Source organism: Megachile rotundata, chromosome 9, assembly GCF_050947335.1.
Source record: "Megachile rotundata isolate GNS110a chromosome 9, iyMegRotu1, whole genome shotgun sequence".
In the NCBI taxonomy this organism is placed as follows: domain Eukaryota; kingdom Metazoa; phylum Arthropoda; class Insecta; order Hymenoptera; family Megachilidae; genus Megachile; species Megachile rotundata.
This window is the reverse complement of record NC_134991.1, coordinates 7733549-7760629: the sequence shown is the minus strand read 5'-3', so window position 1 is coordinate 7760629 and position 27081 is coordinate 7733549. Positions and strand designations below refer to the sequence as shown.

General features: G+C 39.4%; 1 protein-coding gene across 12 annotated transcripts in view; it reads right to left on the bottom strand.

Moving 5' to 3' along the window:
- Window positions 1–27081, bottom strand: part of Hr3 (nuclear hormone receptor 3 ROR-beta) — a 212373-nt gene that overhangs the window by 26654 nt on the left and 158638 nt on the right. For 8 of the 12 annotated variants that reach the window (XR_013039409.1, XR_013039408.1, XM_076535826.1 and 5 more), the window contains one exon: window positions 6640–6867. Coding sequence is in view for 10 of the 12 variants with exons in the window: in XM_076535818.1 (XP_076391933.1) it covers window positions 6640–6867 (228 nt within the window). In the remaining 2 variants the exon portion in view is untranslated. Of the gene's footprint in view, window positions 1–6639; window positions 6868–9594; window positions 10219–17623; window positions 19054–27081 lie in introns of those variants that run through there. The other 4 variants (XM_076535820.1, XM_076535821.1, XM_076535822.1 and 1 more) reach the window with 4 other exon arrangements.

The window sequence follows — 27081 nt, the reverse complement described above, 5'->3', positions numbered from 1 at the left end:
GCAACATGTTTGTCACGTATATCGCTTTGCATTATTGTTGACATAATTTTTTATGGATTTCAAATTCAGATTTCAATTTTTTTATATTTCCGGATTATATTTACAAAAGTTACAAAATCTTAAATTTCCACTTTTTTAGATTCTTAGTTCCCTATATTTTCGATTTCTTAGTTTTCAATTCTCTACACTCCCTATTTTCCAGATTTTTAATTTTTTAGATTCCCGTTTCCCTAGGTTTTCTAATTCTCTAGATTTTCAATTACCTAGATCTCCAATTCTCTAGATTCTCAATTCCCTAAATTTCCAATTACCTAGACACCGAATTCCCTAGAATCGAAATTCCCTAGATTCCTACTTACCTAGACACCGAATTCCCTAGATCCCCAATTCCGTAGATTAAAAATTCCCTAGATTTCTACTCATCTAAGCACCGAATTCTATAGATTCAAAATTCCCTAGATTTTTAATTACTTAGGCATCGAATTCCCCAGAACCCCAATTCCCTATAATTCAAAATTCCCTAGATTTCCAATTACTTAGACACCGAATTCCCTAGATTAGAAATTCCCCAGATTTCCAATTACCTAGACACTGAATCTCTAGACTAAAAATTTCCTAGACTTCAAATTTTCTAGATGCCGAATTCCTTAGATTCCCAATAACCTAGACATGGAATTCTCTAGATTCCCAATTCTCAAGATTTCCAATTCCCTAGATTCCAAATTTACAAGATTCCGAAATCCTTACTCACTTACATTCCTAAATTTTTAATTCCCAAATTTCCAAACTCATTGCTTTCCAAGTCCCTACTTTCCCAAATCCCTTAAATTTCCAAAATCCTACGTCCACAGATATTAAAATTTCCAAAACTCCATACCGTGGACTTACAAATCTATAATTTCTCAAATTTCACATTCCCAATTTTTAACGATCAATATACTTAAATACTGTGAATGCTATATTGCCAATATCTCAGTACCATTAAAATGAATCTCCTGAGATCTTACCAATATACAATGATTACGGTCTCCAAAGGAACGAAGAACCTCCCTTCTCCTTCTTTCTAGACTACGTTCTCTCGTTCAACAAGATTTCCGTGGGTATACTAGAGGTGAAGAACACACCTCAGCTCGAATGCTCGAATTGAACGAATGCTACGGTGTCAATGACCCGACAGAGGAACGTCCACGAGTCGTTGGACACTCGGATTTTGAGAACGTATTTTTGTATTCGAAGATGGGTAGGGAGGGTTAAGGAAGAAGCGTGGGAACGCTTCACACCGAGATTGGAGAAGAACGAGCATGAATGAGCGGTGAACGCTGTTAAACAGCCGTGTATTTTCTTTTCAGAAAGCATGATGGACGATGAAAAATGTTTGAACGTACGTCGGCCCTTCTACAACGCGGATAAATTGATAATCGATATCGATTCTGTCTTCTCGAACGGCCGTTAAACGATTCGGTGTCAATGATCGCAGGAGGAAAGCGTGTTGCGTTCACATCGCGACACGTGGTGCTTCAATTAAAGAAAATAGAAACTGTATATTTATGAAGAGATCAAAGTTCATCGTGGTAATGTGTTGCTGGAAGGAGGATTTAACGATGTCATATTTTGAGGGCATGTGTTGCTGGTAAAAATAAGGATTTCGGATTTCTATTCTTGTTAGTTGACGTTAATTGATAGGAATTATTTTGGAAATTACCTTGATTTTGTCTTTTGGTATTTTCTGTTATTTTCAACGTCAAGTTAGTCATTTTGTAATTCAATGATTTTATTGGGTTTGATTATTTTAACGAAGATCGTGAAGGTACAGTATTTCTTTTAATTTAATGTATCTGATTTAATTGTGTAATTCAATGCTTTTATTGCATTTGATTTTTTTAACAAAGATCGTTCAATGTTTCTTTCAATTTAATGTATTTGATTTAATTATGTAATTCAATTAAGTTACCAAATTGTCTTACATATTTGAAGAAAGTAAAAAATTCTGACGTATTAAGTTATGGATTACATTATGATATTTGAATAAAATGCAAAGAGAACCCAAAGAGTTTCTACAATTATAGATGCTGTTCGAAGGAAGTGATTCGACATTTTACTACCATGAATCATCCGAGCACGCAATTAACAATAACGCCATTAACGAGCCTCGTATTTTCCACAACATAATAAAGACGTCTGCGATTTCTATCGGATGCGACCACAACGTCCTGCTTTTCGACTACTGCTTATCAAACCCGCCATTTTATCTAACAAAATCCCGAAAACAGCGACTGTATTAAAGTACTTTTCACTCGGAAAAATTAGTGAACGAAATAGACTATGATACACTTCTTCCTGCGTTGAAAAATTGAGATCACTTTAAACCTTTTGAATCATTACTCTCCATCCTAAGTAAAGAACCATGTTATTAAGAAGATAAACACCGGACCCTATGCAAACCAGTAAGAGATAAAAAGAAAGACCATCAAGTCAGAAGGTATTCGAGGAATGAAGATTAATAACCGTACAATAATCATGTCTCGAAACAAGTTTTTTTGAATGAAATATTCAGTACGGGTTTGACGTAATGGTCAAATATTTGTCCTCCACAATTATTCTATCAAATTAACATCATATGTATCAAATTATTTACTCACAATTTATATGTTCATATGTAGATAAATTGAAAAATCATAGACAATGACTTCAAATAAATTCACTAAAATTATATAAACAACATTGTAACCTAAAATCATGCAGACATTGCTATTATAAACGATTACTAATTTTCGTACAAATTGAAATAAATTATATCTTACAATTGAACAAATTGATATTTGCTAATGTAAACCCTTGATATATTTCCAAAATAATCTACAACACTATGTTCACCCAGTTTATATGTTCATATGTTGATAAGTTAAAAAATCCTAAACAATGACTTCAAATAAAATCACCAAAATTATATGAACAACACTATAACCTAAAATCATGCAGACATTGGTATTATAAGCGAATATTAATTTTCGTACAAATTGAAACAAATTTTATCTTACAATTGAACAAATTGATATTTGTTGATATAAACCCTTAATATATTTCCAAAATAATCTACAACATACCTTGCAACAAAAATCTGTTACATAAATTACATCAGACAAGTCCATCACCACGATATAAATAATCAACATCAAAGAATTTCCCTAAATTCCTGATAGTGACATTAGATCCCAGTTCAAAGTGAAACAGCCCATCACGTAGCTAAAATCATGCAGACATTGGTATTATACTCGATTACTAATTTTGTACAAATTGAAACAAGTTTTATCTTACAATTGAATAAATTGATATTTGTTGATATAAACCCTTGATATATTTCCAAAATAATCTACAACATACCTTGCAACAAAAATCTGTTACATAAATTACATCAGACAAGTCCATCACCACGATATAAATAATCAACATCAAAGAATTTCCTGAAATTCCTGAAAGTGTCATTAGATTCCAGTTCAAAGTGAAACAGCCCCTTACAATAAAACCAATCCCTCGAGTTATGTCGCGGTAAAGAGATTCGCAAATTCCTCGACAGTCGAAACACCTAAAAACAAGCTGCTAAAGCGAAGTCGGAAAAGCAGGTCTAGTTGCTTACGCTCGAATGTCGTTAACGTGTCCAAGACAGCTCGTGTACGCGGTCCGATAAGGTGCAGCAACGCGGTAAGAGGCCTAGAGCTACATCGAGAGGAGAGAAAGAGAGAGAAATGAGGCGTGTGGGGGTGTTGGGAGGAGAGGAGGGATGGACAGCCTCCGATAAAGGGTCGTACACCCCGAGCGGCACGCGTGGCCGCTATTATCCCCGTGTATCTGATTTGCTTTCTCTGCCACTGTAAATCGAATGTTTATCAGCTACGTCGTCACGGTAATGCATCTGCTATAAATTCGCGAGATTGCAAAGCTGGAAATGGATAAAGCTTGTAGAACGATCGAAATACTGTGTGTACGCCCGGAAATCATTATCCTACGATAACATCGATCTCGTATCTAATTATTAATTTATAACGCGTTATACAATTTGTTAGGAGATAATCTCGATAACGCGTAAGCAATTCGAGAATTTGTGGATTGATTGCTTGCGAATAATTAGTCAATGGATTTGGAGAACGATTAGAGGGGAATTTTTTTGATGCTTATCTTTTTATATCGAAGCAAAGATTTTTTAGTTCTTCAGAGGACTTTTAGTTTAATTCTTTAGAGGATTTTGTACTTTTGTGGACCGGAAATCTATTCATTTTGGAAATTTGGGAATATAGAAGTATCAAAGTTTTAAATTTATAAGAGGAAGTGTGAAATGTTTAAATTCGATAATTTATAGATGTTTAATGTTTGAATTTGGAAGCTTGGAATTTCTTTCTATATCTATAAATTCTCAAGATTGGAATTGACAAATCCCCAAATTCTCAAGGTCCGAATTGACAAATCCCCAAATTCTCAAGATTGGAATTGACAAATCCCCAAATTCTCAAGATCCGAATTGACAAATCCCCAAATTCTCAAGATCCGAATTGACAAATCCCCAAATTCTCAAGATCTGAATTGACAAATCTCCAAATTCTCAAGATCCGAATTGACATATCCCCAAATTCTCAAGATCTGAATTAACAAATCCCCAAATTCTCAATGTCCGAATTGACATATCCCCAAATTCTCAAGATCTGAATTGACAAATCCCCAAATTCTCAATGTCCGAATTGACAAATCCCCAAATTCTCAAGATTGGAATTGACAAATCCCCAAATTCTCAAGGACCGAAATTATCAAACCCTCTCAAAACCAAAAATCACCAAGTTGTCAAATTCTAAATCCTCAAAGACCGAAATAGTCAAATCTTCAAATTACGAAATCCCAAATTGTCAAATGCTCCATTTCTTCAATTTTCAAATGGCTAAATTTCAGGATTTTTAGATTTCTAAGTTTCTGAATTTCAAGGTTTCTAAATTTCCATGCTTCTGAATATCAAGATTTCTAAATTTTTAAGTTTCTGAATTTCAAAATTCCTAAACTTGCAGATTTCATTTCTTATTTCTCCATATCCAACTTCCAAATTTCCACATTTTGATAAATTTATAAAATTCCAATATTCATCTATGATCGCTGCTAGACTCACATTCCCTATTGAAAGTGCATACGCATTAAATGCGTAGCACAGAGGGAACACGTTCACGTGTCGGGTAACTTAACACGCGATAATGCTCGAAACAAAGAAATTCCTTTTTCATATCGGTGCTGGTGATTTGTTGCATCGTTGCAAGGGTCTCCTAGCGTGACTCTGGTGACTATTATCGCCCAGTCGACTCGTTTATCAGCGTTTTTCTTCGAATCTCTAATTGAAGATAAATCTTCTTTCTTAAATACAAGATCTTAAAAACGAACAGTGAATTAATTCTATTCTGTGCTATATATTTTCTACCATAACTTCCTTGACTGCAGTTAAAATAGTTATTCATTGATAAACCTCGAAATGGTTATACGCATAAGTCACAGCGTTTGAATTTTATGTTCAAACGTTTGAGCGTTTGAGTTCAAGTTTTTAAGATTTAATTAACCCCTTGGCTACTGTGGGCCCCTATAGGCGCTTAGAAATTTTGTGTTTGTATTACTGAGAGCGGCTATTTATACCAACCCACTTTTATACCAACAGAGTTTTTTAATAGCGATTAAAAAGTTTTTATAAAAAAGAGTTATGACGGCGTGTTATAACATTTGTCATTTGTATTATCCTTTGTACATAAAGGAAGGATAAAAAACTGTATAGAAAGGCTTTAGCTTTGCTTTTTATAAATAAAAATATCTGACTTTTTATTATAATAAATAAGACCATAATCACATTTCTCAGAAAAAATCACCATAGCGAAAGGGTTAAAAGTTCTGTGAATTAAGAATTTTTGTGTCGATGCAGTGCATCAACATGTAGATGTGTGGGACATCATCATGCATCATATAAGGTTATAAAATTCAAATTTTTGGTGAAGTGAAAATTTAAAATCGAGAAATTTAGAATTTTGGGGATGTGGAAGATTGAAGTTTTGAGATTGAGAAATTTTCAAATTGAGGAATCGAGTAGTAGAAAATTTATCTTCTCTCATATGTTTATGTCTGATATGTGTACTTCAATCACCTATCGTCTGAATGGCCCGAGTCAAGATTGTAAAAGCAACTTTCAGTTCCGAAACCCTCTTTTACCCCTTAGAGCACCAGACAACGAAAAATAACAGAAAACTCCGTCTATACCACAAATAATTGCACTCTGAATGTGTCCAATTTCAAACACCAAAAATGAGTAAAAATAACAGATAAATTTTCCCAAAAATAAAATAAATTTTCCTGAATAAACTCCCAATCGAAATTCCAAAGAGGTAAAAATAGTAGATATTTCGAAACACGCGAGGATACCGTATGAAATCATACTCGTTTACTAGCAATTTGAATAATTAATCAATCGAGTGGTATCTGCAAATTAGTTGCCCACAGAGAGTGACATCGTTTCAGTAAGTCAGTTACGTTACTCGTTAGAGGAGTTAAGTATGTAACGCAAGTCCTAGGCTAACCTTGAGGTCCTCCGAGGAGAAGTCAGCCTCCGGATTAACGATATGTACTCACCATCTCTGGACATGCCGAGGCGTAGGCACTTTTGCAACCGACAGTACTGGCACCGGTTTCTGTTTACACGGTCGACCACGCAATTCTTGTTCCGTGGACATTGATAGTTGACGACCGACGACTGCGACCGCCTGAAGAAGCCTTTGCAGCCCTCGCAGGTGATCACGCCATAATGAACGCCGCTGCTCTTGTCGCCACACACCTTGCACGGGATTATTTCGATCTGGGCTGAAAACAGATAACAAATCCGTTAGTTGGATTATACAGTAGAAGAAATTTTTTACTTTTCTTCTACAATTAATTTTTTGCAATTTATCAGCTGGGTGTTGGTCTAACACATATGTTATAGGTACATTTCTATTTTTGTCATCTTTGAGACTTCTTATATCTAAGTCCTTGCAATATTTAATCTTAAAAATATTAAATTCAAGTCTAATTTTAATTTGAATCTAGAATATTATATCGAATTTCATTCATTTCCTGCATATTTAACTTTTAAAATATTTAACTCGATTTATAATTAATTTCATTTAGTTCTTACAAAAGGACAAAGGACACTGTACAAGGACCATGTACAAGGACAAAATTGCTAGATTTAAATACAAATAAAAATTCAATTTTGCAAATCTTAATCATTGACCCTGTCGTTCAATAATATACTTGATAATTTCTAAAATTTCCAACGAGTTCTCATTTAAATGAAATCGACAGTTCTATAAAAACGACTGTGTTTTAAATTCTATAAAATCGATTCTGACAAAATTAGTGAAACCCTAAATTGAATATCAGCATAATTATACAAAAAATAGAATATTTCAATATTATCGTAGAATGCATTTAATAATAAAAAATGTGAAGGTACACTTCTGTCTCTTTTCTCTTTTCTCTTTTATCCAACAAACTGTTTGGACATCAGAGTCAATACGTTTGTTTACCGTTTCATCATTTCGCGATAACAGAGCGTATCAAAGAGGAAGAGGTTTGCCTCCACTCCGTTACTTTTTCATTCCCACCTCATTTAACTCCACACCATAGTACTTATGGATAACCTTTTCGATTGTAGCACAATAAACGAGTTCTATCACGATGCAACACTATAGCATAAATGCATCGTGAGCTATCTGTCACGGTCTCACCAGATTTCGTATCACTTTAATGTGACGTGATAAGGGACAGATAAATTTGCTCGTTTCTGTCGGAAAATCAAGGCTAAAAAGAAACTTTCATGTTGTGCGGGGTATAACGAAATAATTCGTCACATGTTCTTATCATAGTATTTGTTATAGGTACTTAATACTAAATCTACTTATACAAAATTAAATATGAAAATAACTGATGGATAAGCTAGTATATACATGAATTCTTTCTTTGCATAAAAATTGATATATGAAAAATTTCAACAAATTTTCTACTATAAAAAAATGTAACAAATGACAGATATTAAAGAGTTCAGTAAGAAAATACACCCTTAATACCAAATGTCAAATAGAAGCATAAAAATGTAAATACTATATCACTTCATATTACTATTAAATTCTGTACATTGTACAAATATAAAAATGTATAAAAAAATATTAGAAATAAATGTAAAAAAAATTCACCCTTCGATAAACACTGTGATAGTGTTTGTACTAAAAATACGATCAAGAGTCCTATTATACCGCTCTTGTTACATATTGTAATTGCATATTCCGGATGCACTCTGCGAACCGACGAAATCGTCTCTAAAAGGCATCCTTCTGTTTGCGGTAAACAGGAACACTGTACTTTTAAAATTCCCTTATAAAACTCCTCTCTTCTCTTTCGTTACAAACAGTTTCACGATAAGGGGACAAGAATTTCCGCGACCGTGGTCTTGCATTCCGGATGCAATCATTAAAATAACAAAATTATTTCAATGAGATGTTCTACATGGTTCGAAGACGGGAAAAGGACTGGTTTAAAATTCTAACAATCCCTCTGGGGCTTCTGTTGTTTTCTTTTTTAAAACAGAGTCGCCCGATATAGCGGATTATATTGCATATCGTAATTGTACGCTTTGGATAAAATCTTTTGCAAACAAGAACGGGTGTAATACGGAATATAAAATAAAATGAAATGTATTTCCTGATATTGCATTCGTATATTTGTTATGCATTAATCTTTCGTATAAAATGAGAGATATTAATAGCGTTTAGTAATAGTTTTCATGATGTGTTTAATATTCATGATGTATTTAAAGGTTTTAATGTAAAGCAGTGTTTGCAATTATTTTTTTAGCTCTTAGTTTTTCGTTTAATATGTAATACTCAGGCATAACGTGGGGTTAAGAATTAACTTATTTTTTATTTCAAGAGAATGAAGTATTCTCAAGCATCTAAGTAGTCAAATTTTGAAGAATTGTCCACATATTCTCACATATGTCACACATCAGGTACAACGTATACTTTGCAACTATAAAGCCTGATACTGTTTTAACATTAATTCTACATCCTTCACCTATACAACGTTTAGTTACAATAACCCTTAAATTTTGGAGAATTGTCCACATATTTTCACATATGTCACACATCAGATATAACGTATACTTTACAACAATAAAGCCTGATACTGTTTTAACATTAATTTTACATCCTTCACCTATACAACGTTCAGTTACAATAATTCTTAAATTTTGGAGAATTGTCCACATATTGTCACATATGTCACACATCAGGTACAACGTATACTTTGCAACAATAAAGCCTGATACTGTTTTAAAATTAATTCTACATCCTTCACCCGTTTAGTTACAATAACCCTTCATTTTGTGGATGAAAAAGAATCTGAGCACCCTACATTACACCTGAGTATGTCACCGATTATCTCGTGACAAGCGTTCATAAGAGAAAACGACAGAAAGAAGTATGTATTCAAAGCTTCATCCTTTTGACACAGTACAATATAAAATGTCAAGTTTGTGACACGTTCAAGTACCTCGTATAGAATTAACCTGGAGCCTACGATCGTCCAAAAGTGTATTCTCTGGACTCGGAGCTTGCACTGGCACCCTCGTTCTCGTCGTTTCCGGTGGCTGAGGACTAGTACTGTCCGCCCCCCAACTTGGCCCACCGAATGTTGAGAGACTTCCCTCCATTTACGTTCCACGCTTCGGTGTTTCATTTAAAATTCACTAACAACTTGTACTTTGAACACGTTACGGTGGTTTCTGGTGCGTCGACCGGTCTTCAACCATTTATCGATCACTCGCAACAGTTCGCGTCACAATATCGCCTCATCGTGTAACGGACAAATTTTAACGACGTTACGTCGCAAACAATCGAACAATTTTCGATATCTACGTTGTCCCATCGAACGGGAGACGGTGTATCGAACGAGAGTCTCGTTGCATGTATCCCGCAAAAGGGACGGGATGGAATGTCCCTCGGAGACGGGGAGAATTTTTCCTCCGTGGCCTGAAGAGGATCGTTCGTCGAAGAAAATTAATGCTGACGCGTAACCGATTCTTGACCGCTCGATGAAGCTGCATGAGCACAAAATTTCCGACCGCTTCTCGAATATAATTCACCGTGCGACTACAGAACCGTTCCCTTCAAAACGCTGCAAAATCAAGTTATTCTTAGAGAAGCTTTCCCGGTTAAGTTACAGGTATTCCTATTTCTACGCTGCAATCGCGTTTAACGTTTGCAATATTAAGAAGCAAGAGGACCCGAAAGGAAATAGGATTTAGGATTAACAATCATCAGATGCTTTTCGAAACGATCCCAAAAATAATTTCCAGAGAAGCTTCCTATTTATACGACTTCTAACCTGGATTTCGACCAAGAATACACCCCGATCTCAACCACGAGCAACCCTAAATCAATCGAGGCTTATGGGACACGACTTTCAACTCGATATCGAATGCACGTGACAAAATTTGAACCTCGAGCTTCAAATTCTCGGGGTCCATGTATACTTGGTATACAGTTGAGCACCTGGGTAAAATGGAGATGAAATCGAGCGTTATAATTGATTGTCACAAGAGGTTATAATAACGAGTTTATTCTTAGGAATTTAAAATTGAGAAAATTTTCAAATCTCCAAGCTGAAAATCTCACATAAAAATTTTGTAATTCATGTAAGTAATTTAAAGTAAGTTTTATCGTTGACTCGGTGTCCTAATTCTGACAACCTATATCATCTTTTTTCCTAGAGGTGTCTACTTCACTGCATGATTCACTAATATTAAGATAGATGACCAGGTTGAATAAATAACCAGGATGGACTCTTAAAATGCGCACTATCCTACTGTCACATAGAAGTTATTACGATAAAGTTATTTTATCCTCAGAATCTAACAGAAAGCAAGTATTCGGACCAAACTGCAATATGTAACTGCAATATGTAATACAGTATATATCAAAAGATCAGTTGCGATACAAACATAGACTTGTAACACAAAACCGATACAAACATAGACTTTTAGTAGATGTTTCCAAGTTGTAGAATCTAAACGAGACCACCAGTAGATCCCAAAAATGATGCAGCATCCTGCGAATTTCTTCCGCAGAATTCGCAAAACGTTACAAAATGCGTGCAAGTCAGTAAAGACCCGGGATACGTGAAAGGAGAGAAAGAGAAGAAATGCGGCTGCTGCAGTTGCGGTTCCCGTTGCCCTCTATTTTCGTTCTCAGCTCGGTAATGCGGCGTCTATATCGCGCTGCGAGGGCGCTAAAGCGAGACGGAGAAAAGAGGGTGTGCGAGAGCAGGAAAGAGAAGAGAGGAGAGAAAGAGCGAGAGGAGCGAGGTTTTCGTGTACGTGTACGAAGGAGGACGCGCACACGTGTCTATGCACTGGTGTGCGTGTGTGTGTGGCATCGTTCGGACACAGACGGACGACTACTGTATTGGAGCGAAGAGGATTCGATGCGGCCCGTGTCTGTATATCGTGTGGTGCTGCTCTCGTCCGACAACTCTAGCGCCACGAGTAGCGTCGAGGCGCTTGCACCATACGGTCGAACATTACATAACCGAGAACGATGAACCCAGAGTACAGTCACCCGGCACGCTCGCATCTTTGATGTGCGTCATGCCGTTGCCTCGAGGAGAGTGCACAGCGCCGGTTACTATACCCGGAACTCCCGAAATCGAAGCCACTTTGTTCTATGCGCCGATTGCGCCCTGTGTATTTTGCGATTGAGACTTGCATTGATAGGTTCAGCATGCGTGGCGATATAACGAGGGGTAATATGATGGAGAGAATAACGCTTAGCAGGAAATTAATGCGCGGAAAATACAATACGTGATTATACGCGTCTAGGGCAAAGAGAGAGGTATACAGCGTGGGAATTGTATACATGGAGAATATAACGCATGCTAATTTTATGCGTGGAGAATACAACGCGCTAGAATTCTTTGCGTGGAGAATACAGCGCGAGAGAATTCTGTACGTGTAGAATACAACGCATAAGAATTCTACGCGTAGGATAATAAAGCTTGTAGAATACAACGCGTCAGAATTCTACGCGTGGAGAATAAAACGCGTGAGAATTCCACGTGTGGAGAATACAGTGCGTGAGAATTCTACGCGCGGAGAATGCAGTGCATAAGAATTCTACGCGTGGAGAATACAACGCATGAGAATTCCAAGCGTGGAGAATACAGCGCGTTAAAATTTTACGCGTGGAGAATACAACGCGTGAAAATTGTACGCGTGGGGAATACAATGCGTGAGAATTCCACGCGTGGAGAATACAGCGCGCTAGAATTCTACGCGTGGAAAATACAACGCATGAGAATTCCAAGCGTGGAGAATACAGCGCGTTAAAATTTTACGCGTGGAGAATACAACGCGTGAAAATTGTACGCGTGGAGAATACAACACGTGAGAATTCTATGCGCGGAGAATACAGCGCGTAAGAATTCTATGCGTGGGGAATACAACGCGTAAGAATTCCACGTGTGGAGAATACACCGCGGTAGAATTCCACGCGTAGAGAATACAACGTGTGAGAATTCCACACGTGGAGAATACAACGCGTGAGAATTCTACGTGTGGAGAATCCACCGCGTTAGAATTCCACGCGTAGAGAATACAACGTGTGAGAATTCCACACGTGGAGAATACAACGCGTGAGAATTCTACGTGTGGAGAATCCACCGCGTTAGAATTCCACGCGTAGAGAATACAACGTGTGAGAATTCCACACGTGAAGAATACAACGCGTGAGAATTCTACGCGTAGGGAATACAGCACGTGAGAATACAGTGCGTAAGAATTCTACGCGCGAGGAATACAATGCGTTGCGGTTCTACGCGTGGAGAATTCAACACGTTAGAATTCTACGCATGGTGAGTACAACACGTGACAATTATACGCGTGGAGAATGTAACACGTGACAATTCTACGCATGGAAAGTGCAATGTGTTATAATTCTACGCGCAGTGAATACATGTAGAAAATGCAACGTGTGTAAAATACATGTATACAGTACAATATGTAGCAAATGCGGCACGTAACAAAAACTTGTACCGAATAGAACACGTATGGAATGCATATACTGAATGCAATATTTACGTGTTACTGTACTTGCTGAAGTTGTACCTATTGCAACATGAACCTAATACAACGTATCCTAAATACAACGCATACCTAATACAACACATCCTAAATACAACATGTACCTAATACAACGTCTCCTAAATGCAACACGTACCTAATACAACACATTCTAAATACAACACATCCTAAATACAACACGTACTTAATACAACACATCCTAAATACAACACGTACTTAATAAAACACATCCTAAATACAACACGTACCTAATGCAACCCATTCTAAATACAACACGTACTTAATACAACACATCCTAAATACAACACGTACTTAATACAACCCATTCTAAATACAACACGTACCTAATACAATACATCTTAAATACAACATGTGGAGTATCAAGCATGGAAGGAAGAATATATCACGTGATAAAATGTTTGACTACAAAGCACCTGAATATACAAAAAATAGCAATGTAACGCACCGTAATAACTCGCCAAATGACAAAGAAAAAGAACTTAATATTTGACATTTGATTTCGCCATAGTTGACGGGTTTGGATGTTGTCCAGACTAGAGTCGTCCGAGAACAACGATTCACAGACTCTAAACACGCATAAGCGCGCAGATAGTTCCATCGGCTACGACGCAACGTCGAGTTTTTTCCACTCGACGAACATTATCGTTCGATCTACTAACGTCTGCCAGCCACGGGAAAACGGCGAAGATTAGCGGAGTTATCGAAATCAGTAAGTCGGATCGTGAGAGGAGTTTATATCTATGGCTATTTTCGAACGTCGGAAATGAATATAAACGTTAGAGAGATATTGTCTGATATGTCGACGTCATCGAGCGATCACTTCGCTAGTTCTCTTCTTTGAATAGTTGGTTTTAGTGTGTTCAGTTGTGCAGTGTAGACTTTCTTTGGGGGAAGTAGAAGAATTATTAAATTCATGGATTTTTCAGTTTCTGGATTTTTAGGTTCGTGAAGTGAATTTCTAAATTCCTATATTCACAAATTTTTATATTTTCAAATTTCTACTTTTCCTAATTTGTATATTCTCAAATTTCTACATTCCCCAATTCCCACATTCCCCAATTCCCACATTCCCCAATTCCCACATTCCCCAATTCCCACATTCCCCAATTCCCACATTCCCCAATTCCCACATTCCTCAATTTTCACATTTCCCAGTTTCCACATTTCCTAATTTCTACATTTCCCAATTTCAACATTCCCCAATTTCCACATTTCCCAATTTCTACATTCTCCAATTTCTACTTTCCCAAATTTCTACATTTTCCAACTCCCACATTCCCAAATTCCTACATTCCCCAATTTCCACATTCCACAATTTCCACATTCCCCAATTCCTACATTCCCAAATTTCTACATTCCCAAATTCTTGCGTTCCCCAATTCCTAAATTTCCAAATTCCTAAATCCCTAAACTCTCAAACTCTCAAATTTCCAAATTTCTAAATCCCCAAATTTCCAAATTCCTCAGCCTCTAATTCCCTAAATCCCCAAATCAATTCCCCCTCCTCTAAATTCAAAACTCAGTGAATTTCAAAATTTACCAACCGAACTCTTTCATCCTACACCATCAATTTTCCTAAGGAAGTCTAGTATGCCATTGTACATTCTTGGATCAGGTATTTCTCGGAGGTAGAAAATATCTGTGGACTTCGATGAAATTTCAGCTACAAAAGGGAGATGATAATCGAACGGAATTTAACCCGTGTGTCAATAACCCCGTACCCGGGAATTTCTACATCGATGTTAAAGAATTTATGTTTCTGTTGAAATATCTCAAAGTCTTCGTTTATCCATTCTTCCAACAGTTTTACGTTACTACCACGTTTATCTTAAGCCTTAACTACCTCTACTGAAAAATCCTTTCGAACATTTTCCTCTTAAATCCACTAGTTTATTGTGTAAACATATATTTATTGCATAAACGATCGTAGAACATAGTTTGACTTCTTTATACGTCATAATTCCTTAAATTAAAGATAGCCATTTCGAACCATCTTCTTTTTATATTGTAAAGTATTAAAAATAATTGGTAATTTGTGATTTTAAAAAATCAATATGTGGACATTAATTTCAATATTTGTTAATATGAAAATATTACAGACAAAGATTATAATTTTACTCCATAACTATTGATTTATATTCGCACATATGTGATTTATATTGATTTATATTTGCACATAATAAATTGACAAAAAATTCAATATGCATAAATGTCCCTATAGTCATCTTGTAAAAGAATATAGAAGATAGTGCTATCAAGTTAAAATGTTTATAAAAATTATTAATTTTTGAATCAGCTCAAAAGTACACAATAACAGTGAAAGAAGAAGAATAGTTGATTTCGATAAAAAATGGTAGAAATTTTGCTCCCTAACAGCTGAACAAGACCGGAAAATCTCATTAACTGTTGTCTCGGTCTCGAAACAAATGGCAGCGTTGTTCGTTGTTTTTTGTCTCTATCTCGATGTCACGAACGATACCGCACCGAGGATAAATAAATCGAGGCGGACAGCGAAAAGATACCACTAGCTACGAAGACGACCAAGTCGAAACCAGTTAATCACGCAACCCCGTGAGTTCGAGTGGTTGTGCAAAGATTTTCCAGGCGGAGGGACACGGAGGAGAAGCAGCACGTCTTTCGAAACTGAAATCGTCACGTTCTAGGTTCTTTGAAGCGGTTGAACGAAGATTTGAAATCGTAGGTAACGCGGGGAGCAGCTAATATATCCGGAAATAACGAAATTTGAACCACTTCCCGCCTGTTTCTATAATGCGCGGGCGAGCAACACCTTCTGAGACCAGTCATCGGATTTTACGAGCCACCGGAGAAAGGAGAGGATTGAAATAAAATGTGTCGCTCGGCTATTATACGCATTGACCAACCGCTAAAAGCATTCTAGTTTAATTTAGGGTGTTTTGATACGACTGTCAGAGATTTCGTCGAAATCCCAGAGCAACGATCCCGTGGATCGAAATACACCGCTCATTCATTTTGATACTCAATAAATTTTGCGTTTCGGGGAAATAGCGAACACAATAATTGGTTGTTAATTTAGTTGGACAAATAAATTTGCTTTAATATACACATCCTGCGAAAATAAAATTTATCTCTGGGACTTTGAAACAGTTTTTTAATTCATACACACTCTGGTAAATAAAATAAAATCGTTTATTACTAATACGAATTCCAGAAATAAACCTGTATTTCTCTGTGTAAAATGAAATTTATTATTCTTGTAGAGTATAGAGCCATAAAAATTTTTATGTTTTAAAAAGTAGTTAAATCAAGAGAATATATCAAAAGAAGCAGTAGAGTTGTATCAATAAAAGAAGTGATCGAAGTTTTTGAGTATGCAACAAACGTTGCAGAGTGAACGGAAACTTTATGCAATATAACTAAACGTTGATCCTCCGTGGTATCGAGGATAACGTTTCGAGGAATCGATCAGAATTAACGAATCAAACGTAAATATGCCGTCTCGACTGAAACGATCTGCCACCGAACGATCTCGTATTTACGACTATTCGAAGCAATTAATCCTTTTTAACGAGGAACGAAAGGTGCTCGTATTTCTTCATCCTTACGTAAGTACGTTTTCTTCGGAGTGTGAATCGCATGGACGAGAAGAGAAATCAGCTACGAATATTCAATCAGCTGAAGGAAAATGCCGGATCGATATTTCATTCGGTTAGTCCTCTATGATATAAAGGTGTGACTATCGATTATAGAAGTCTTATCGACAGCTTATTGATACTTAGCGATGTATCAATAATATCGTGCAGGCGAATAGACGTTGGAGTTCGAAACACGTACAAATTAATAACTTCGGCAATATGAGAACTACGAGTTGGGGAAATGGAAACTTTGAAATTTACGAAGATAGCAAAATGATTAGACAAATTAAAGAATTATGAAATGGGAAAAATGGTCAATTGGTAAATTTAAAGCTTAGAAATCTGAGAAACGATGAGTTATATTTTCTGAAATTGAACAAATTTTTTCCAAAACTGGAAAAAAATAATATCTCTCTTCTTCAATCACATTCGTCTTCGTCCACATTAACAATATTTTAAGGGAATTTGCTAATCACACCGTTACTCTGAATGATCAGACCAGTAGAATCTGCGTACGTTTCGCAGACGTTCGCTTCAGTAGAAAGTACTCAAAGGTTCAGCCATTACGTGGTGTCTCGCGTGAAAATTGGGAACGCAAGACGTCTTCGCACGTGAATACCAATAAAGAGAAACTCTCGATGCGACAAAGTGAAACAAGGAACGGGCCCTGCACGTACGATGTGTCGACACGATCAAACTCCATCATGTATTAACGACGAATTGTCATATCGTGGCGTGTGATCGTTATCGCGCGGCATCTATAGTTCGATGACGTCGACGAGAGGTCCCGGTATCTTCCTCGTGTTACCTACTACGACAGTTCTGTCAACTGTCGTCTCCGTTTACCGTCGCTGGGGGTCGAAGAGGGTCGTGGCCGAGCATGGCCGCTCGGTTTCCGCGACCCAGGAAGGAGACGGTGCTGGTTGTCCAAAAAGAACGCGTGTTCGCTTGTAAATAGCCGCGAACGTTTTCACCGGCGACGAGAAACTCCCACACCACGCGCGAATTCGTCTACGGTCGCGCAAGCGCCGCGCGTAAAACGTAATATGTGTGCACACGTAAACAGGCGTGCACGCACTCGCGCACGCACGTTCGCACAGCGGGCACACACGGGGCCGGGACGCATACAAACGTAGGAGGTCGCGGTGTTTTCCACCTGGAGCCGTTCCAGCCACGACGACGATCACTTTGTTGGCTGCACTCGACACGCACGCACACGGAATGCGACGCACAACGACGGAGTCAACTTGTTCCGGTTAACGCGTACTCCTCTTCCTTGTTCGCCGCGCTCCATCGACTGGCGGCCACGAAAACGCGGCGGGTTTCGTGGACCCCGACGAATTCCGAGGCGCTCGCGCGAACCGGCCACGGTGCACTCGGCCAGAGATGACGAGTAGAGTGCTGGAGCAACGGCCAACAGGAGACAGAGAAAGGGGAGAAAGGAGAATGGCCAGTGCGAAGAAAGAAACGAAGAAGGCCGAGGCGAGGAAAATGCTCGCGTACGCGCGCGGACAAACGACCAAGGCAAACGTACTCGTCGGACGAGCGGGACCACTGCCGCGCGCACGCATGCACACGTGTGCTCGTTATACACGCGCGCACACGATGCCTCCACGTTTACTTCCTCCGCGGTAATTTCGGCGGTCACCAATCCTCGTACGCGTAGATATTCACAACGACTTCGAACTCGATCGGCCGGTAAAACGACACGCGTTCCGCGCGCTCGTGCGCGCTTCCTGCTCGGTCCCGGTCGGGAAAACTCGCGGAAACTCCGCGCGACTGTCGCATGAATATTTCGGGGGTTTGATGAACCTCGCGGCGGAACGGTCGAGGCGAGTTACTGGCGAAGAAACGGGACGAACAAAGGAGAAAGATAACGGGACGGACGAAGATGGAAAAACCTCCCGAGGGGAGGGAGGAGAGAGAAACAAAGAAAAGAGGGGGGAGGAGAGATATAACGACGGAGATAGAAAAAAAAGGAGAGAGGGAAGAGCCAGGAGTAACCGAGAGAAAAAAAGACGGCGATGAAGTAAAGGCAGATAGATTGGGGGGAAGGAGAGAGATAAAAAAAGACGGAAATGGAAAAAAGGTAGGGATACGGAGAAAGAGAGTCGGAACGTTAGAAACGAGCGAGAACGAGCGAGCAAGAGAGAAAGAGAGAGAGAGGTGTTTTTCGGGGACCGGCGTTAGCGAGTTGGCATCTCACAATATGTCAGAACTCCCCGCGCTTCCCCGCCAAACGAATGACGCTGCGTCGGGTCACTGAACTGTGCGCGCCTCCGCCGATGATGGCCGAGTGCCTCACCCTTCGCTCCTCCCACCCCGCCGAACCGACACCACCCCCACCACCCTCACGGCGCGAACGCCGCCGAACCTGGCCGAGTTGCGCCGATCGTCGAAACTACCTTACGATCACCGACTGCGCAACTCCGAACGGCCACGGAAACTCACGAACTCGGTCGCGACGATACAACGCGGGCTTTCCGATCTTGTTTCGTACGACGCGCCGCGTTAACTTTATTAGCGCGGCTCGTTAAGGGCACCGGCTCCTAAATACACGTGCGTATCGTGTTTCTGAAACTGTGGCCCCGAAAAGTTTGTCTTTGGGGACGAGCGACGACGCCACCGCGGTCGACCGCCGCGACTAATTAAAGAACCATGATGGTTTTCCGTTTATTCCCGCCGTTTACGACTTCAACTTTGATTAAGTAGTCACCACACGGTAACGACCATGCTTTACTGGATTTAGGACTGGGATAGTGGGTTTAGAGATTTTACTTGATATTAGGAGAATTTTATTTTTAATGTAACCAGTAGGATTGATAGTTTTGTGCTGTGATGATATAGGAACTGAATTGAACAGTAATTGATTAAGTGCACTTGTTTTCATAACTTCAAGTATTCGTTAATCGTGACTAGCTGGATTAGCAATCGTAATCCAATCCTTTGTTAGACTTTGTTCTAAATATGTCATATTGAACAGCATACTTATATCTTGTTAATCATAACTAAATAGCAAGTTTTATATTTATGGAAATGACTGAAAACCTTTCTTATTTTTTATAATTGATGAGTCTCTTGAGTACGTTAGAAAGTTGCAATATTGTATCACATTACTAACTACAAACTTATAATATTATACCAATTAAAATTGGTATACACAACTTTTTCGAATTGCACAATTGTATCACTTAAATATCACAATTATTGTATTGTTTCTCAGAGAGAACACACTTTTAAAGGAGAAGACAAGATTTAGGTAACCTTGGCTCGTTATCCGCAAGAGTAACTTTTTATTTCGTTGCACCGATGGAATGCAAGCCCCGTCGTTGGAACTATAACTTCTCGTGTTTCACAATTTCTCTTTCAATTGAACTATTGCATCTTGGCCGACGCAGGATTGCTACACGGTGCGTAACAATCGGTTTTAATTTATATTCAGTGTTAATGCGATTCCATGATCGGCGTGTACGCTTTAGGCATTTGTGCCAAGGTCACTTTCATTTTTGTCCCGAGCATAATGCACTTAATGCAACGTGCGCGGTTGCCCATCGAAAGTATTTTGATTAAATGCAGGCTCCTTTTGCGCGCGCGCTAATGTAGTTTTCATCGCCGACGGTGTCTGTTACTTCACGGTTCAAGTACAAACGATCGTTCACGATCGACAGCTTGATCCTCTGACAGCACGTAATTTACACGCGTTACCTGTGTAACGACTGCACCCCATCCGAGAAAAAGAGTATGCAATTTTTTACCGGTCTTAAGTTCTCACATTGACATTATCGTCACGCGTTATCGTCGTTCTTCCTTGTCCTCTCTTCCTCATCCAACAGCCCCAACCCACCCCTTCGTACGCCACTCCATTTGGCCCTCTCTCGCAGCATGAATTTTCAAGTTATTGCCTCTTTCCATGTACATCTCCCTCTGCTCTTCCGCATACCCTTCTTTTCTCGTACAGTTCTTTCTCACCCTCCGCCACCCTTCCTCGCCCTTCTGTCACCGAATAACTCCTTCGGAGGTTCGTTCTTTCTCTCGGACACGCGCGCGCTTCTCCCTACCAGCTTAACTCTCTCCCACCCTTACCAACATCGCTCCCCGTCTTTCTTTCTCTCTCGTTCCACCCCCTCCCGCTTCGCCGTATTATTGTCTCTGCCCCCGCGGCCCCGAGCATCGCCTCCTCTCACTTCAAGCCGTTCCCTCGGTCCTCCTCCGCCTCTCCCGTGTCCCTTTCGCTCCTTCTCTCATTTATTGCATAACCGTGCACGAGGTTGCCAACCTGCGCCGCGTAATACTCTATAAATACGTTTCGCAAATAAATAATCGGCCCGGTGATATGTCTCCTCGCGCCGTTCCAGCGCTTCGACGACGGGACCGCGCTTGGAATTTACTCGATGAAATGCCCCGATATAGCTGGAGCCGATAAGCGGCACTACTCGTCGATAACGAGCCCTGCGTGCCAGAGGATGCACGTAGACGAGAGGCCGTGTTGCACGCATCGTTCACACCGGTTTCGTGCGCACACCATGTAAACGCGTTCGACGAGGTGCCGGAGTTCGCGTTTTTTCGCGGTGCTCATCGATGCCGATGCATTATGCAATTTACACTCTGCATTTTACTCGATAGATTTCAATTGATACCCCTATGACACGTTCAATGGATTCCAAGACGTTACGTTATTGACTTTTTATTCATACGCTGGCGACACGACGCTTTCATTTGCCATTTAACACGATTATACTAATACTAATATTTGTATTATAAAAGTGGAACACGGTGTCTTATATATCAATGTGCATCTGTGTCATTGGATTTCAAACCTCCTGCATTACTACTCAATAGAAAGTCATAGAACTAACTTTCCAAACTTCAAATTGAATTTGGACCAATGATCATAGCAGTCGAGGCCCTTATAAAATCAATCAATCAAATCCAAATTGAATTTAGTGTTATAGTTTTACAAAATGGTCCATAAATACCTTGCACAATGGAGCAAGGTATACTAACAAAATAAAGAAATAATTTTTGTTATCATTTCTATTAAATAAAATTTTTCTCCGAAGACAATTTTTCTCCTCCATGTTCAATTTGAAATCCTTGAAAAACGTTTGGTCCCTACCCGTTCCCGTTGAGATCAACTAACTTACGTAACAGGAACCCTCTTAAAGCCTCTTTACATTGCAAACCTGTTTCAGTTTCGGTTCTCTGGTGCCTTTGTGCCCGTGCCACGGGTATTTTGGTGTTATTACCGAGACAGAAGAACACCGTAACGCTTTGGCCGCGTCTCGCTCGATGCCCGTTTATGTCTACCGAGGTCAGAAGACCGGTGCCATAAATGGCGAAAAATCGGCTGGATCCAGCTGCGAGTGAACTCGGGAATCGCGAACGATCCGAGCCGCAAGCCAATCGCGAACACGTCGCGATCAGCTGTCGGGTAAATTTACACCGGGTGAATCAGAACATGATATCCCGCGTTGGATCGTGCGTTAATGTCTCGAGGCGGGTTTCACGAACGGGACGAATGCGAGGTAGAAGAAACTTCACATTGCAGATATTTGGATTCTCCACGGTTTTCACACATTTTGGAATTTGAGAATATCCCGGGATTTTTATTGGAATTTTTTAAACTTTAGACGAAATCTTGAGATCTCAGAATTTTGGAGTCTTGAAACGCTTGGGGACTTCGGGAATTGTTTCAGGGACTTTAGAGAAGGAACTTTAGGAATGTGGATTTTCTGGGACACTTTTTTATATGGCAACTTCAGGATTTTCAGGGACTTAGCACTTTAGGAATTTGACTTTTTAAGGATGCTTAGGAACTTCAGAATTTTCTGAGGCTTTAGAAAACTTTCAGAATTGTAAATTTTTAGACATTTACAATTTTGGAACATTAAAGGTTTACATGAGCTTTAATTTTGTTCTTATATCTGGGTGGACCAGGTGGTCTTCAGAATTTCAATACTTTAGAGAATTACAACATTTGAAACTTTTGAAACTTTAAGATTTTATGGAAATTTAGAAATCTCTGGGAACTTTGGTTTTAGACAGTACCACAGGCGGAAACTTTGAAATTTTCGACTTTTGAAAAACCTTCACAGAAGCTTCAAACTTTGGAGAAGTTTTGGAATTTCGCGACTTGAAAACTTCCACAAAACTTCATCAAGTGGAACTTTGTCAACCGCGAAGACTAAGAAGCTTGAAGTACATTTTGAAACTCGTATATATCATAACTCGAGCAGAGTACAAGCGAGAAACATGACTCGGTAGACATCTAGTGGTCACCGTCCGAACTCAAAACATTCACCCTCAAAACAAACTTCTCTGCAAACTTAAAATCATGCAAAACGTGATCCAACAATAGAAAACTTCTGTGAATGCCCAAAACACATTGCTTAATCATAAATCCTTGTGTTGTTGAAAGATCCTCTTCTACTAGCAAGCAGAAGAATGTCGAAACCGTTCTTCGATCGGTTGTAACTCCGTTAAACCTGGAGACTTGGCACAAATTGCTCGACCGAAGTTGATGTTTATTTCCATGACACTTAGGAACTCGCCACGAAGTTTGTTGTCCCCTCGCGGCCCTGCTAAAATGATGTCAGACATCGCAGCGAGGAAGCGACCAAGTGACAGCATTAATTCTTGCTGTCTCCTGCGATATACTCCGGCGAAGAAGTAATCATTTATTCAACATCTCGACGATGTGCTGCGTGTGTGTTTGGTGCATGACCAAATTGAGTAACTCCTTCTGTATCTCTTTTTTAAAGCTGCAGCTTTACGATCTCTTTGCTGGTGGCAATTTTATTTATTTCGGAGGATCTGGTATTTTATTTACTAAGGTGTATCATCTGAATTTCCTGAGATAGATTACGTATGAATTTTCTTGTTATTTCTAATTTTTATTGGCAAATTGCACGTATATTTTATATGTAAAATAATTGGGGAAACAAGTGAGAAACATTAAATAGTAAGCTATATGCTATGGAATGAAATTAATTAGTTTTTATGATATTTGAGAAATTTGCTTCGGTTACAATAAAACAGCAGTAACCTTTACCTGATATAAAGCGGTATATTAATAGACATATTTTTGCTGTACAAATTGAAATAAACGAAGTAACAACGCGCGACAATTCAAACTACTTCCCTCTTATCATTCTCATTCAATCGTCTTTGAAATACAGTCCCAAATACGGCGGCCATTTAGCAGCATACTCGAATCAATCTGCATACCAGTCCCGAGAAAACATCCTACACGATACAACTTGTTACTCGGTGAGTTCCAAAATTGCCGTTCCATTTGTAAATCTCTTGCAAAGCAGCATCTCTACCAGCCCCTTTAAGTTGTTCCAAACAATAACGGCGTTACGCAAGTGGTGACTTAATCCAGCACCGTTTAAAGGGTGACGCTGTAAACTTTCCCGCCTCGTGCACCGTAATTAGAATCGTTTCGTTTTGCAGGTTTACCACACGCTCGTTGCACCTGCGTCGGGTGGAAAGTTAAAATTTCGTGTCTTTTCAACCGCGATGACGTTTCGGCACTTTTATCGCCGTAAACACGTGCATTCGAAACGGAGACCTTTGTTCCTGTTTATTCAAATAAAGACTGTATGTCTGTCTCTTCTTTCGGGAATTTGGGGGGTTATGCGGGTTGGGAGTGCAAGTTTTCAAATTTAAAATAATTCCAAATTTTCAAATTTTTAGATTCGCAAATTTCCACATTCTTCAATTCTTACGTTTTCAGGTTACCAAATTACCAAACCCCAAATTTTAATTTACTAAATTTCCAAATTCGCAAGTTCAAATGTCCCAAATTCTCAAAATTCCCCAAATACCCTAAATCCCCCTAGTGTCCTAAATTCCTGAAATTCCCTAAATTTCCCAAATGTCACAAATTCCCAAATTTCTGTATCTTCAGATCCCTACGCCCTAAAATTTGTAAATCTCCAAATACCTAAATTGCCCAAATTCCCCAAATGTCCCAAATTCCTTAAATTCCTCAAATGTCCCAAATTCTCTATATTCCCCAAATGTCACAAATTCCCAAATTTCTGTATCTTCAGGTCCCTACGTCCTAAAATTTGTAAATATCCAAATACCTAAATTGTCCAAATTTCCCAAATGTCCCAAATTCCCTAAATTCCCTAAATTCCCCGAATGTCCCAAATTCCCTAAATTCTCCAAATGTCTCAAATTCCCTAAATTCCCCAAATACCCTAAATATTCTAGATTCCCCAAATCCTCCGAATTCACAAAGAAGCAAGTCCCCAAATACCAAATTTCCTTAAACTTATTTTCCGCATCCCCAAATATCGCAGGCATAATGAACACGTAATAAGTTTCGTTGGTATCATTCGTCGCGGTCACGCACACAATTTTCTTTTATCGCTTTCTAGTCCGTGTCTTCTTCCACGCAGACAGACGGTTGCGTGCTGAAGCGAGCGCACGTTTGTCGTCGGTAGTCGTGAGCGGCGTGAATCTCGGAATGAATGTAGGTCAGGCTATAGAATAATCAGTATGGAGGTAGGTTCTTATGAACGAGTGCAAACGTTCCGTACGCTTTTAATATTTCCCTTCTTTTCTCCTTGCGCTCTGTCGACGCATTCGCGGAAACCTATATGTATACGTGAATAGAGCAAGTTTCCTTTTATTTTTTTCTAGGCTGCGGAACACGGCAAGTGTCGCGATTAGGATTGACGAACGATTTGTTCGGCTGCATCGTCCAGATTTTATCGAGGTTACCGATAAAACGTCCCGTATCGTTCGTTATCTCGCACGCGGACAACAGACGTTGTTTGAAAAGTGCGTCGATGCAATGGTGAAAAATACTTGGTGAAATTTTTCAGTACACGATATAAATACGGGACTCGGTAGAAAAGTTTGGAGGCGGTAAGATATGGTCAGCTGTAGCCATCGATTCGGTACCGAACCGTAACTTCGAGCTGCGAGAAATGGATCGAATGGCAAGGAACGTTGAACACGACTGTTCGAAACGTATCGTTCGGTTATCGATCTTTTCGGCTACACCAGAGATTCCCAAAGCGTGGGTCCTGATTTACTGACGAACCGTGACTGTAAGCCGGGGAACTGCAAAAAGTTATCGTTTTCGAAAGTGCGGTTGTACGAGAAGTTTTACAACTTCTAGTTTTTACACTTTTTGAACTTTGGGACTATCAAATTTTATAATTTAGAACTCCGAGTTAACTATGGAAAATACGTCGCATGATATCATATTCCCTTGATATTAAATCCATGAAGGTCCTACACATCCCCAGAAAGAATATTGAAAAATATACAACCCTACTTCTTGTACTCTTCTTTCAGCAGCTCGCTAAAGATTTCAAAATAAAAAAATGTTTTAAGTATCTTAACAAGTATCACAGAAAACAATCAAAAATGATGGAACTGCTACCACAGAATGAACGAGCAGATGCAAATCAGTCCCGTAGCATTAACCGGTATTATAGTAGACACGATAAATCCACAGCGTAACCGGCAACAATTTATCCGCGATGCATGCGTCCGCTGCAGACTGCGTGCGACGAAAATACGTAATGAATGACCAGCAGAAACGGAAGACAATGTTTAGCCGGTTGAATCGGCCGATGCGTTTCCGAGCTATTCGCGTCCGGCGCGGCCCAAATTCAAAAATCTTTTCGGACGATCTTGGCACCGCTCGAACGTCGATCGGAGCGACGCGATGCACCGCACACCCCTTATCTGTGACAGCTTCGCGGTGTCGCAAGCGTTGCTACATCTGAATTCGCTTAAGGAAACTGTAACGGTCAGTCTTGTCCGAGCGGGACTTCTTTGCAATTGCGCACTACGTGGCCTCAAGGGCCGTTTGCATCTCTCGTTCTCGCATCGGAGCATTACGTAATCCGTGAGATCGGTCATCCTCGCGGATCGCGCAGGTTACCTTCTGTCGTGCTTCGTTTTATACCATGTGACTTTGCGGTCGTGGAGCTTCGCGATGAGTTTGTTATTAATACTGGCTACATTTTAGTGTACGAAGTCTAAAATTCTGGGTCATTAAAAGTCATACGTTTAGAAATTTCAGATTTTATAAAGTTTGAAGTCCCAAAGTTTTGAAGTTGGAAGTTTCTGAACTTGAAACAAGTCCAAAGTCCCAAAGTCGCAAAGTCTCAAAGTATCAATAAGTCTAAAGTCCCAAAGCCCCACAGTCTCAAACTTTCAAAGTACCAACAAGTCCAATATTTCAATGGTTCAAAGTTTTAATAATCTAAAGTTCCAACAACTTTCAAGACTTAA